At 38.9% G+C, this 15,758-nt stretch overlaps 1 protein-coding gene across 1 annotated transcript in view; it reads right to left on the bottom strand.

The window, feature by feature from the left end:
• Positions 1–15,758, bottom strand: part of PTPRF (protein tyrosine phosphatase receptor type F) — a 609,016-nt gene that overhangs the window by 344,432 nt on the left and 248,826 nt on the right. Inside the window, exon 3 of the mRNA XM_058175103.1 lies at positions 14,438–14,574. Coding sequence (XP_058031086.1) covers positions 14,438–14,574 — 137 coding nt within the window. The remainder of the gene's footprint in view (positions 1–14,437; positions 14,575–15,758) is intronic.

Consider the following 15,758-nt stretch of genomic DNA (forward strand, 5'->3'; position numbering starts at 1 on the left):
TGACAAACAAGAACCAACAGTCTTATGGCATCATCATACTTACATAAAGCTTAAAAAAACCTTTTCTTGATTTTTTTAAAAATGCAAACCTTTTAAATAACCTGAAATTCAGCAGCAAATGCTTGCTGATATGCATACTTCCCACTACTGGACATGCTAAGGATCTGTAACTGGGATGCCAAATCCAAATGGGAGCAGACACTTCTCTTCAAGACCCATCAGCCAGAGGAGGCAGCAGCAAAAGAGATATTCTTGTGGCCAGAAGTTCCCATTCATTCCTAGCTACTTAGCAGTTTCCAAGACTGACACGGTTAATTTGGTGGTTGGAATAGTGAACTTCTCATGCTGGGAAGTAATGCTTTTATCTATTACAAAATCTTCTCCAGCTATCTCCTCCAAGATCCCTTGTATGTTTCCTCCCCTGCGATATGCCATCATGCTAATTCATAATATGATTTGTCTAGTATAATATAGGTGGAATGGGACAACTCACTACAGCCAAATCACCATGGAACAACTCACTGCAAGACAATTCAATGATTTGGTTTAATTAAAATAATTTTAAAAAATATTTTAATTTTTGTCATTCATTCACACTTAATTTTGTCCGTCCTTTGGCATCCTTTCTTTAATGATTCTATTCCACTATTTTTCAATATTAGTGTAACTCTTGTCCTGTGGCAAGTTGTCTTGTGGTAGGTAGGCCATGACGAGTTGTCCCGCAGCAAAGTGGCTGCATAAGCTGACCATGTTGAGTTCGCTGTGGCGAGTTGGCCATGCCGAGTCAGTTGTGGTGAGTTGGCCATGCTGAGCTGTCGTAGACCCTAATGTTTTAGGATAGTAAATTATTATTTGCTACGGGTTTCCTAAATGCAGTAACAAGGTTTTGTATTCAACTGTAGCTTAACATGATGTGCAAATGAAAGTCCTGGTCTGTTTGTGGTCTCTTAGTTTATTTGTTTGTGTTTCTGCCTTAAGTCTCTAAGCAATCCATGAAGCAGGAAACTGCTGGTAAACTGTGGATAAAAAAAGAAAAAACCAACCAGAAATGCAGACTACAAAGTAAGTTGGCAGCTTGCAAAGTATTAACTGTTTAGACAACATGGGTTAAAACAGCCAAGTAGCCAAGAATAAATTAGGACTACAGATCATGATTAAGGCTAAAATATGTAAATTACTCTGTAGCTATCTGACCAAATCCAAGTGACACCTTAAAGCTAATTACAATATTTATTTACATTTAAACAACATGCCTTGTATATTGTGCAAAATGTGCTCTGATGTATGTTCTGGCTTCTTCAGCAAGCTATTGTTGAAACAAACCTTGATTTAATCTGGAATTAGCTCATCAATAAACTGCAGAGAGTTCCTTTTGAAAGGACCCAAATGTAATTGTGTTTGTATATAAAGGAAAAGGGAAAACCTTTACTTAAACTTCAGCAATAACCACAGAGCAGAAACATTAAACTCTAAAAACAACCTTTGTGTGGAAGAAATTACATCTCTTATATAGAATACATAAACAAGGGCACATCAATTTTAGTAGTATTTAATGGAATTGCACACAGAGTGTTGAACCATGTACTGCTTGATTTGCATGTATGAATTCTATGTATTCAATTTTAACAATACAAGGTACTTTTAACTTTAACTCACTGTGTGCTCTTGAAAAATAGACTTCATGATATTCAATGAATCAGGGAGTCAGACAGCATTAACAGGTTATTAAGAATTAAAATGAGGGGGGGATGAACAGTTTATTTTAAAAGCATTACAATGAGAATGGGTATTCAATGATTTAAAAGAGAATAAAAAGCACATATACATTAGATATTATAGTATAATCAAAACAATATATAAGGAAATAGAACATACAGAATATGATAGTCCAATGAATTTATGAGTCTAACCTATAATAAAAAGGGGAAAGCAAAAAAATAAAGTCCACTTATCAGTGTTCAAACCAAGGATTTTATCCTTGGCCATGCTTAATCATTTTAATTAGGACTGGGAGAGGCTTAGACGTATAATGTAAAGATGAAAGAAAAATTAGGACAAGAAGAGAGGATTTCCTCTTAATTCAGCAAGCATCTCAAAATTTAAGACAAATAAGAATTCATTCAGCTGATTCATTTAGCTTATGGATGAATCAGAACATTTTGAGATTCTATTCTATTCTAATCCAGTGACTGTACAGTTAAATCTTCCCTGCATACTGGGGAAAATTCATCCTGTTTTCCATTGCAGCCTGTTAAAGCCTGCTGTGGGATCTAAATTGAGACCTCAACCTGAGAGATGAAGAATTTGAACAGTATCATGATATAATGATTAGAGATCATAGTAGATGAGAAAGTTCAGGGCAAAAACAGGAAGAGGGATAATGGCAGAAAGTGAACACTCTCAGGGGAAAAAAATACTTACAGCTTAGGGACTTTCTATACCAAGTCAGGTCTGATATACTATGGGATGACTCAGCAGTGCCATGGATCCTATCATGGTCCATAAATGTCAATGATTTTAGAATGCTTTCTTTACAAAAATGTGATCAAGAGGAACAGGAAGCAGTAACTGAATACTTGACTATTTCTGATGGCAGGATTCAGCCTTCCATACCAAGAGAAAAAATGCAATGAACTTGCTTTGTTCATGTCCGGGTGTACACTGATGTTATCTAATCAAGTAATGAAACATCCGCAAGCAAATAATCAAATTCAAGAAGCAATGAGGATTCCAGAATTCAGCTCTGGATTACATATATTTATTCTGTTCTCTTGGAACTTCCAAAAGTGGAAGAGAATGTAGGAGTCTGATCACACACATTCATCAACATGTTTCCATGCTACAGTGGCTGGTCCAAGAGAGAAAAGGCTGAAAAAGGATTTTAATAAGCAGTTATAATATGCAAATCTTATCCAGAAATGTAAGGGTGGATGCTAAATAAAGTAGTCTGCAGACATACATCTTTATTACCTAATCAAGCCACAAAGACTTCAGCCATCCTGTTTTTGCAAGTTAGTATTCTTCTGCATGGTTGCTTCAGTTCTTTATCTTAAAAAAGCTTTAGCTACTTAAATATATTATTGCTAGCTGCACTTGATCACTTGCAATTCAGAAATGTTAGTAAGCAAACGTCATCCATCTTAATAAAACTGTTAGCATGCCTGCACACAGTTTAGGAAGATAAAGTATAAGGAAGTAGAATGGGATAAAGAAGTTTTTTTAAAAAAAAAAAAGCTATTGTGTGTTAGTCACTTCTGAGTCTTTTCAAATAAACTATCACTGTTAGTGAAGTACTGGAAAAACCAATGAGTGAAAGAAATGCAATGAGTAATTTGTTTAAGTACAGAAAGCTAGAGCTGTATTTAAAAATGTGTTATGTTTTCCCCCCAGATGCAAATTCTGAACACAGCTGCTTGCAAGATGCTAGAAGTGACAAGTTACAAGGGTCACTTTGTTCTGCCAGTTAAAACTCTGGCTGGCCTCCAGCAAAATTGGATGGCAGAAATATTGAGGCTCTCAGAACATTTCACATGGCTATCAAGAAGACCCCAGATGTGAAGCTCAAAGGAAAAGGGAATCCAAAAATGACAATGTATTAAGAAAAAACAAACCAGCTTATTTACTGGGATCTGGGAGTACAAAATCACAGCAATGTAAAGTGAAGACATTACAATTTTCAAGGAAGAAATGCCCATCTGGCATCTATATATATAGAAGCGAAATACCACTCACGCATCATCACAAAATCTCCGAAACCGTAAAGCCTACAAACTTGAAATTTGGCACATATATTCTTCTTGGCTTCTAGGTGCTCACTAAGAAAGGATTTTTTGAAATGATCACCAGAGCATTAGTATTTCCTATATTATTATTAACATGCTCTGATGCTAAGGAGTTCTACTCCTCCTCCCCACCGAACAAGAAATCTATTCCAAATGCAAAACACAAGCAGAGGAGAGGAGTTTCAGTTTCAGTTTTACTTTCACAGCAAACAGCTTTACTACGGAACAGTTGAGCTAAGCCACGGCCAGGCGTCTTCCTGTATCCTTCTTGTTCACACAGCAAATACTGTTTCATTTTCCAAACAGCCCTCTGATGCTAAGGAGTATTACTCCCTCTCCCGACCTGAAAAAAAATCTGTTCCAAATGCAAAACACAAGCAGAGGAGAGGTGTTTCAGTTTCAGTTTTACTTTCACAGCGGCAAGCAGGGGATAGGATAGGGGAGGCTTCTTTGAGGCAAACCTGAGGGAGAGAAGGGGATAGGATAGGGGAGGCTTCTGTGAGGAGAGCCTGAGGGAGAGAAGGGGGATAGGATAGGATAGGATAGGATAGGATAGGATAGGATAGGATAGGATAGGATAGGATAGGATAGGATAGGATAGGATAGGATAGGCTTCTGTGGGGCAAGGCTGAGGGAGAGAAGGGGTGAGAAGAGGTCGATTGTAACTACTCATTAATTTTCAAACTGTAAGTGTTGATTTATCAATTCAATTCTATTCCGTATTGTTAGTGCACAATCTATGTGCAATGAGATTGGTTGAGCTCCCTCAGTGTACCCCCCCCCCAACACAATACAACTCACAGTGAAGACAGAAAATCCCTAACCCAATAAATCATATTAACAAAACACCCAGTCTTATTGCATCAGTGCAATAACATGTTATTGAACATGTTACACATTGTGCCGGCCCTGCAGTCCATCATACTACATAGTTATGATGCCATTTCTCATTCAGGAGTCTGACAGCCCATGGATAAAAACTGTTCTTCAGTCTGTTTGTATGGATGGCTATACTACTATATCTCCTTCCCGATGGTAGGAGGATAAAGAAGTGATGACCAGGTTGAGAGTCATCCCTGACAACTCTCAAGCCCAATCACATAGTTTTGTAGTGGAGCACAGGTATTCAGCTAGTTGTATATATACACATATAGGAATTCGGTGGCTCAGACGCTGAGCTTGTCGATCAAAAGGTCGGCAATTCAGCGGTTCGAATCCCTAGTGCTGCCATGTAACAGGGTGAGCTCCCGTTACTTGTCCTAGCTTCTGCCAACCTAGGAGTTCAAAAGCATGTAAAAAATGCAAGTAGAAAAAATAGGGACCACCTTTGGTGGGAAGGTAACAGCGTTCCGTGCACCTTTGGCATTGAGTCATGCCGGCCACATGACCACAGAGACGATTTCGGACAGCGTTGGCTCTTCAGCTTTGAAACGGAGATGAGCACCGCCCCTAGAGTCAGGAACAACTAGCACATATGTGCAAGGGGAACCTTTACCTTTACATATACACACATATACTGATAGTTAATACTTTCAATAAGAAGAGGTCATGTACACTCCAATAGCTGTAAGAGAAATGGTAATGCCTCCTGATTAGAAAAGCTGCTGCTATAATCTCTTGAAATGATGCCATTTATTACAGGTTTCCATTTGCTGGAATTAATTAAAGGCACATATCTGTATGTTGGAGAAGCTATTAGTTATAAGATTGAAAGACCCTTGCAAGGAATAACCATATAAATCCCAGATTCATCAGTGCAAGTGTCAGGCGACAGGACAGGTCCCCTTACTGAAAACATATCCCTGGTCTTTCACTGAAGAAACACAGTTCCTCTCAAATGTCAATATGTCAAGTGTAGGTAATTGAGCATATCCTCTATTGGCTAACACCTCCATTTACTACTTTTGTTCTTCCATCAGACAAAGTGATTTCTGATCCCTGCCAACCCCCCCGCCCCCGCCAACTCTTTCCAAAGGCTTGGAAATTGTGTTTGAGATAAACTGAAACTCACCTGCCATGGAAACAGAACTATGGCAGGTCATTCAGACCTAGCCTTGGCTAATGGAAGCCTTGCTCCAAAAGTCAAACACAAAGCCTAATAAAGGGACTAAAATCAAGCAACAGCCTCCCTAGGAAGAACTAATTTTCAGTTCCTCATTTTCAGAATTTTATTTTTTGCAGTGTTTGGGATTTTTAGTAAGAAATAGATTCCAGGAATCTGGTAAAAGCATTTTTTCTTTGACAACTGAAATTAACATTAAATGAAATCTGAAAGCTGTTTTCCATTGCACAGTCAAAAGCTGATAGAAGGGAAAAACAGAGGTCACATAAAAGAGAAACAAGAAGAAGCAGACAGAGAAAATGTACAGCAATCAATCTGATTCACTTCTAAAAACAGAAGCTATAATATAATTATGGTTATCTTTTCAAAACCAATGAGAAGAAATTCAGCAAATAAATAAATGGAAAATTAGTCAGATTAACATATGTGCATTAAAAAGGCCAGATATCACTCTTATTTTTTTAGCAAAACAAAAGTCTATGCCATCTGCACAGAAATGTTTGACTTATATGTTTTTTACAGCAGGGAAATCTGGACACTCCCTGCATTCAAATACTGAAAAGTGACTACTTTTAAGGCTACTGTATAACCTAACTGGAGGAAAACCTGTATTTTCTCCTTTTTAGTATAAATGTTGTGTCTTGTCTGCTCTCACCGCACCCGGGGTCTGCTTATCTGCTCCCGAACACGGAGGAATGTATGCCTCCCGGCCCCAGTCCTGGCTCCATGCCCAGACAAGCTGCAGAGGAGGGGGCACCTCCCGGTCCCAGCCCTGGCTCCATGCCCAGGCAAACGGAGCAGCTAGACCCCTCCCCCTCCTCCACAGCATGTGAGCCTGAGGAAAGTTTACTTCCAACAACAGCTGATTGGAGTGACCCTCGCATCAGAAGATTGGATAGGCGGAGGCAACAGAAGGAAGGGAGGGGCAGGCCTTAATGAGTGCTGAGTCATGGAGCCACACCCCATGGCCTATATAAAGGATCTGCTTTCTGGCAGTCTCTGAGTCAGGCAAAGTCGAACTTATCTTGCTGAAGTCACTTACTGGTCTCCTGCCTGCTCTGAGGACTTTGCTAGGACTTTGGGCAGAGCTGCAGAGGCAAGCCTGATTCGGATTTCCCTGACCCGGCCGTCAGCGGAGGAGTGGGACACGACAATAAACTCCTAAATGGCGTTTCATTCACCTAGAAACCTTCATTCTAGCAAACTACTTATCCAGAAGCTGGAGCATCAGCAGCTGCAGAAAAATTGCCACTGCAACAATAAACAGTTCTTGAAGTGAGAAATCTAAGGCTCTATGCTTTCAGATACATACAGCACAAATGTTCCATACATATCCTGCTGCATTATTAATTATGCTCCATTTCTACATATAATTATCTTACAAAGCCCAGGTTAATTATAGCTCTAATCTGTACCATCGCCTTAGAACAGAGGCATACAAAACATTTAGCAGATCTTAATTGGGTCTGACATTCCTATGGTACTTTTCTGTGACTTCAGAGCAATAGGGGAAATGGCTGTGTATAAACTGAGGAGAGGGGTTATGTTCATAATTATACCTTCTCAGCTACAAGGAAATTACCTGAACACAGTTTTAAAAATATAAATGAAAGAAGTCATCAATAAGTCTCCTGGCTCCACTTTCTGAGTATTTTAATGCTATTCACCAGCATTCCGTTTCTCCACAAAAACAATAGGGACAACTACATACATGGTTGTTCACATGCCCATACAGGATCATCACTTTACACTCGACTACTCTGGTTTCTACCTGTTGCACCGACGTCAGGGAACAATGAAATTGCCAATATTCAGGACTGCTATCAATTGTAGCTGATCTATTTGGCCAATTTGCTCTGAACAGTATCGCTTTGTTATCATGAGTCCCAGTAAGAAGGTATAAGAAAAAATCTGTAATTTAGAGTCATTGTTCAAGTCCAAATCCATCCGTCACATGCAACAAAGCCATTCATTAATTTGTATGCAATTAGAAGCAAGTATGCAAGATATTCTGGGTTCCAGCACTCAAATGTTTTGTGCATTTTTATGACCTCTGTACATGTCAGAACCACTTAATAGCTAGTAATGTTTTTCTACATGGAATCATTTCTGGAAGAAGAAGCAGTCACTCATTCAGTCTTCAATGATCAATACCTATTTAGGAAAGCATAAAGGATAAAACACAAGATTTTAAAAACACAAAATATTATAAAATAAACTTTGATAAAAAATAAATAATAACAGTTAAATAAATAACCATGACTATATATTAAGGTAATTAATAGAAACAAATTATGCAGGCAATAAAACAAAATCTGGCAACATTCAAATGAAGTGAATCTTACTGTCAGCTAACAATGAGTATACATAAAGTAAATATGTACGACCTGGAATTAAAAAAGGGATTATAAAATGTAACCGTGTACCTTTATACAATGAACAATGAAGTTATAGGTGCGTCATATTTTTTACCACCCCTTCATCACAAGGACAAAATCTGGAAGACTACGAGACATTCTTAACCATTTCATCAGGTAATGCTTTTGGAAATGCATTAAAATGTGCTAATTATTACCATTAGATTTGGAATTAGTTATTTTATTTAGATAATTTACTGGTCTAAAATAAAGATATATTGATCTACTGAAGAAAATACCTCCGGGAAGAGAACAAATTGAATTGTTTCTGTAGCCAACACCTATTTTAAAAATATAAATGCACCACATTTTGGTAATGCAATATCTATCATTCATCTTACAATAGACCATAACTGTATAATTTGTGGAACTGATCTTATCCAAGCTGATTCAAAATCATCCATAAGAATTAAGGTCCCAGACCCACAATTTTAGATTAACCATTCTAAAAATATACACAGGTAAATGTAAATATAAAATCCACCCTAATCATGCTTGCCTCACAATGAAGGAGTACACTAGGGACATTTTGCACTAAAAACAGTCCTTAAAAATTTAGCTTGTACTCCCTCAGACAGGCCCCCTTCATGGATTACTGCCTTATTGTGGTGAAGAGGCTTGCGTAGCTCAATGAAGCTATGAGCTATGCCATACAGGGACACCCAAGATGGACAGGTCATAGCAGAGAGTTCTGACAAAATATGATTCACTGGAGAAGGAAATGGCCACCCACTCCAGTATCTTTGCCATGAAAACCCCATGGACAGTTACAAAAGGAAAAAAGATATGATGCTGGAAGATGAGCCCCTCAGGTCAGAAGGTGTCCAATATGCTACTGGGGAAGAGCAAAGGGCTAGTACTAGTAGCGCCAAAAAGAGTGAAGCGACTGGGCCAAAGCTGAAAGGATGCTAAGCTGTGGCTGCATCTGATGGTGAAAGGGAAGTCCGATGCTGCAAAGATTTTTTCTCCATAGTAACCTGGAATGTAAGATCCATGAATCAAGGCAAGCTGGATGTGGTCAAACAAGAGATGACAAGACTGAACATCGACATCTTAGGAATCAGTGAACTAAAATGGACAGGAATGGGTGAATTTAATTCAGATGACCATCAGGTATACTACTGCAAGCAAGAATCCCTCAGAAGAAATGGAATAGCCTTCATAATCAATAAAAGAGTAGGAAAAGCAATACTGGGATACAATCCCCAAAATGAAAGAATGATCTCAGTTCGAATCCAAGGCAAACCATTCAATATCACAGTAGTCCAAGTGCGTATAGTCCAGGCTATGGTTTTCCCAGTTGCAATGTACGTCTGTGAAAGTTGGACCATAAGAAAGGCTGAGCACCAAAGAATTGAGGCCTTTGCACTCTGGTGCTGGAAAAGACTCCTGTGAGTCCCTTGGAATGCAAGGCAAACAAACAAGTCAGTCCTAGAGGAGATCAACCCTGACTGCTTCTTAGAAGGTCAGATCCTGAAGATGAAACTGAAATACTTTGGGCACCTAATGAGAAGGGAGGACTCACTGAAGAGCCTAATGCTGGGAAAGATTGAGGGAAAAAGAAGAATGCGACAATAGAGAATGAGGTGGCTGGATGGAGTCACTGAATCAGTCGGCATCAGCTTAAATGGACTCCAGAAGATGGTAGAGGACAGGCAGGCCTGGAGGAACATTGTCTATGGGTCGTGATGGGTCAGACACGACTCCGCAACTAACAACAAAGCATAAGTCTATATTCAATCAACTGATCTCTTTTTTATATTCTCAGTTTACTCAATTATCAGCTCCTGGATATATTCCCTGTCAAGGTGACCCATTGGGTGAAAGGCCCGTTGACTGGGCTCAGTCAATGGCAATGGGGCTGTCATGCCCCCCATCTGAGTCTGAATTTGAAGGGGAAGAGGAACGGCTGACAGAGAGTGAGAGAGTGGATCCATTGGCTGTGGAAAAAACTGGAGAACAGCAAAGTCAGGCTGGGCAGAGCAGGGGGGAGGGGGTTCAGATGAAGACCAAGGCTCACCCGTCCTCATCCTAGGCAACACAGGGAGGAATGGAGAAGAGAGCAATGTAGGTTGTGTGACTTAAGAGGGAGGAAAGGGACCCGATCCTCTTTACAAGGCACAGGTGCTGATGGAGTTTAAAAGGAAAGGCAAATGGGAAGGACATTTGTCAGGAACAAACACTGAGTTTATCTGGTGTTTCTTTGAATCCTGGCATCCTCCCAACTGATTTGATTTATTGCCATGCTACTTTACTTGTGGAATTCCTTATTTTGCTTGCCCTGCCGGATTAATTACCTTGTCTTGCCTTTGGATTTTTTGTTAGAAGTTTTTTGCTTACAACGTTTGGGACTGAAGTATTGCCAGCCAAAAACTATTACAGGTTCGTGGAAGAGCTCTCTCCAGGCAGGAGAGTTGAAAGGAACATTGGGGGCACAGTTGGTGATAATAAAGGGACTCATATTGGTTCTCTGGCTATGTTGCCTTTGTGTCACGCCCTGGTCATCACAGAGACCAAAATACCCATTGAATGAGGGCCGCATCAATGCCCTTTGAAATAGTTTGCACAATCATGTCATACATTTCCTGTGACAATGTAGGCCATTGACCTTCTTCCGGACGGGGCCCTGCTGCGGTAGGGGTAAAAGTGGCAGAAGTACAGGAAGACCTCTGATGAGAAGTGGGCCCCGGTTCTAAATTTATTGCACCAGATGGGAAATCCCTGTCCCCTGTGTGGTCAGGTGCATGAAACTCCTGCCTCCCAGTTGAGACATTGGGAGACCAGTCAAACTGATCCACCTGATGGACCTGAGGTAAGACTTCTCTTTCTGAGACAGTAAGGTCTCCCTTCTGTTGTCTGGAATGCAGGTTGCCTGTTAGCCTCCGCCATTTTCTGGGCTTTGGCAAAGTGCTTTTCTAATGCCCTTTGTCTTCTCCTAACATCCTTTTCCGATGCTGAGGAAATGGACCTTGGAGCAGAGGTTTTGGACCTGTTGGAAGGTCCCTTGGATGTTGATCTCCTTTTGGGGGCCAGAGCCTCCAAGGCCTGATGTCTGGGGGAGGAGGAGGTAGAATTGCTGGATTGAGACTGACTGCGATCCTCCATTTTGAAAGGCTGAACAGCCCATGTGCTGGAGTTGGTATGAGGTCTGGAGTGGAACACAATCCAATTGAGGCTTTCCTCCTGGGCCCCAATATGTCTCTCCCCAGGAATGAGATCTTCTGATAAGCTTACGTCTATCGGCTCAAGGGTTCCTACTGTGCCAAACCGACAAAATGGCTCGTGAGTGCCAGTAACTACTGCGGTGGAGTGTGGCAGAATGGCACGAAGCCGACACCATGGCTTCAATGGCACTGACTAAGCCGCAGTATGCTCCAGGGAGAATGATGTGAAACCGGCAAAACGGTCACGATCTTCGATCTCTTGTGGGCATGAAACAGACACCACGATTTGCTGTGTACAATTTGCTGTGTACTATTCATGCGGAACCGAATTCTCAGTCTGTGAAGGAGGGCACTGACTCCCCATGCTGTGCTGGCCTGCCAGAAGAAAAAACCACTGCTACCTTGCCGAGCAGCTTTGCTGAGCAGTGCCCAGCTGGGTGAGAACCGACAAGCCGCTGTCATCATGGGAAAGGAAGTCTTGCTGCAATGGGGCTTTTGTTTTTAATTGCAATATTAAGCAAAGTCCAAGCAATGGAGATAACGATTTTAAGTCTCTCTAAGCCAACTGAATTAAAAAACTGGACCCCAACCAGGAGGAAGAGGTGTAGCCAAACAAATTTCAACTCAGTCTCTGGCCAATCAGACAAAGTTAACACCCATTGCTTGGATTCTCTAAGCAGTGCATAGGGAGAAATAGGTGATCTAAATAGTGCCCCTTCAGAATGATCACAGGGCACTAGCCAATTTGGGAGCATTTTGAACATTATAATCCTAAAACACTCCCAAATTACTATTCCCAAATATTTAAAGGTTTTAATTTGCTCAATCTTATATCCATCCAGCTAAGTAGGCAGTTTAAGACATTTAGCAAACCCCAGGATCTTAATTTCAGAATAATTTATCTCTAATGTTTCATCTTGACAATAGTCAGATAAAGTGCACAGAGTTCATTTTAAACCAATTGGTGTATCAAGTAGCAATGCTGCATCATTCACACACGAAATATCACAATGTGTTTATTGGCTTTAGAGGCTGGTTTGCAAGGCTCTTTAACCTAATCATACAGTTTTAATATACAAATTATATAATAAGGGTGAAGGATGCAATCCTGCTTAACCCCTCTGTGAATAATGATTTCTCTGTTGTAATCTCCCTGGATACGGCAATGAAGGTTTAATCTTGAACTTTTATAAATTTACTCAGCAGCAGGAGCAAGCATCTATCCCCAATGGAATTTTAAAATTTGCATCAATCCTTGATCTAGGAACACATTCAAACACACATTTGAAATCAATGAATATAGCAAATAATGTGAATCCAACTTTTGGTATTTTTTTCCCACCAAATGCAGTAAATGCAGGCTCGAAAGCAGGAGACTATAAATTGTAGACCCGCCTTAGCTGTGAAAGCCAGCTGGGTGACTTTGGGTCAGTCACTCTTTCTCATCCCAACTGATCTCACAGTGTTATTGTTGGCAAAATAGGAGGAGGAAGGGGAATTGGATATTTTCCTCATCTTGAGATAGATGATTGATTGATAGCAAGGATTGACATAGAGATTCATTCCATTACTAAACAATTCTCAACATGAGGATATACTTTCTTATATTAAGCCTACATTTCAATTCTTTTCATTACATCCCATTGGTCCTTATCCCGCTCTTAGTTTCAGCAAAAAAGAACTCTGCTTCCTCTTGTACCTGTATGCAGTTCCATTAACGGTTCTTCATAAGATTTGGTTTCCAAATCCTTTTTATCTTGGTAATATTTATCTGAGTCTACTACAGTTTCTTTATGTCCATTTAAACTGCAATGCCCAGAACTGGAGACTGTATTCCAAGTACAAATTATCTAGCACAGAGTACAAAGTATTATTTTTCATGATCGAGAAGTTGCAGTTATTTTGTTATACAAGTAAAGACTGCATTAGTCTTTCTAGCTGCTCCATGACATTGCCTATTCATGTTCATCTAGTCATCAGTCAATCCTCCTCAATCCATGTCACATGCATTGTCACTAAGCAGAACTCTCCAATCCTGTATCTTTTGATTTTTCCTAATCAGATGCATGTCATTATATTTGTTGCAGATGAACATCATAAAATATTATCATCTGATTCATATTAGTGGAACAATTAAACCATTACAATGAATAAATTCTTAGTGATTGCCAGGGCTCTAAGCTAAAATTCCACAACATCTTCTGAGACTGAGCTATCACATGAAATTCTGGTCATTATAAACATCTATAAATTAGTGCAATTCTCATCCTCTCTCAGATCCTGTCAATAGTCTCAAAGTCTTCCCTACTCTTAGGGGGCACATGCAGATTCTCTGTAGTTAGTCGAACACTGAATGATAATTTAACTGTATATACAAATTGTATGTGTAGGTACATATATGTAAATATACAGTTGGTATATGTATTCATATGCCATTCAGTGCAGAAAGTAAAAGGCTTTAAGAACACATGTACTACTATATAAACCCAATTACTTCCATGATTGGTGATTAAAATGTGCTCATAATCAATTTCCTAAACAGATAATACAATATATAATTACCATTCAAAAGAAAAGGGGTTACTAAAATAGGTAAAGATTTCTATATTGTAGCTAACTATGAAAAAAAAAATTTCTTTCTTTTTTTTCTTGGTCAGTGAATCCTAAATGGGAGCACAAAAACTATATAAAAGACAAGAATACTCTGCATGTGAAAAATTTATTACATTACCAAGAAAAGAAACAACATTAAAAGAATGAAAACATGATATTGGACAAAATCTGTAATCAAGAATTGTCCTGGTATCCATGCACACTGAGCTTAAATTTAATAATGAAAGACAATGAAGGAATTCAATATACTTATGGTAAGTTTATGATTTGTTTGCTAGCATCATACAAACTAAAAATTGATGATTTACCTTTACATTCTATCGTTTGAAAGCCAACTTTTTATGAAACAATCTTACAATGATCCTAATCATAATATATTTCCATCAGGAAATTACTTACTATCTGCCTCTGTTGATGACATCAAGGAGCACAAAATTGCTGCTACCACAACAAATGTTGAGATGCTGAAGTTAGGCTTCATATTCCAAATAGAGAAAGTGGTCAATACATCCAGTGTCACACATGCAAATGTATTCCTGTAACCAAAGAAAAAACAAATTAATCAACCCCCCCGAAAAAACAACAACAACAACAAAAAAACAACAACTCCAATTTTTGAAAAAGCTAGGGGCATTTCCCATTTCAATGAGAAGATGCCTTGTTCCAGAGAACTTATGTTAACTGCAAATGTTGTCTATTTACTAGGTTTTGTAGGTCTTTTATAGTTCTTTATTTCAAGGTAAATATTACAGTTCACAACCACTGGCTTTTGTAATCGTTACAGATATTTTCAGATGATATGTTTTCTCATGCAGGTAGCAGGAATGGTATCCATGCTATTTCTCAAAAGTGAATGGAGATACAGTATTTACAGATGGTTCTGGAGGATGAACAACTGCAATTTTTAAATCAATGGGAACAATGATATGTAAAGAAATGACAGAGAATTATACTGAAACCAAAGCAAATGCTGTTTAAATGTATTGCTCCCTACTATCATTTGTCCATAGTGAAAAGTATATGGCTATCCAGTTTTCTCCTACATGACAAATAGTTTTGAGAGGACTGAAAATCAATAAAATAATATGGTGAAGAATACAATGTCTTACCCATGAGACTGAGCTCTGGAAAGTCGTTTTATTTCTCCTATTAATTATTTTAGAGATGAAAGAGAGTTTAATCACAGATCACTAGATCATAGATATCTTTGTAAAATATGGTTCTTGCAAGTATGGCCAATTAACTATCTACTAGCATTATCTATCTTCAGGTAATAATAACCAAATTTTGCACAGATGACAATCGAGTCTTCAGCTGTAACTATTCAGTACATCTGAAATATACTTCCATATTTTATGACACCCTCAGAAAATAAATTCAATTTTGATCTTCAGCCAAACAGATTTATGATTTTCTTTCAGCATCAAGATGGCTATAACATCTACTAAAAAACAACTAATGAACTGCATGTTACCTAAATGTCATTTCCTAGTTCTGCTCTCTCAAACACCATTTATTGCTTTCTATGTGAGCTCTAGGAGTATGTGTTTTATTCAATTTAATTTAGAGATCTATCAACTACAACTTTAATAGCAGATTAAAGTTTACCCTCCACAAATTAGTCAGTGGAGCTAAGATTGAAGACTATCATGCACGCCTCACAAATATTCTGGCACTTTCTTTCTTGTGCTAAATTTAATTTAATGTAACTTTTAAAGGA

The sequence above is a fragment of the Ahaetulla prasina genome, chromosome 3 (genome assembly GCF_028640845.1).
Source record: "Ahaetulla prasina isolate Xishuangbanna chromosome 3, ASM2864084v1, whole genome shotgun sequence".
NCBI lineage: Eukaryota > Metazoa > Chordata > Lepidosauria > Squamata > Colubridae > Ahaetulla > Ahaetulla prasina.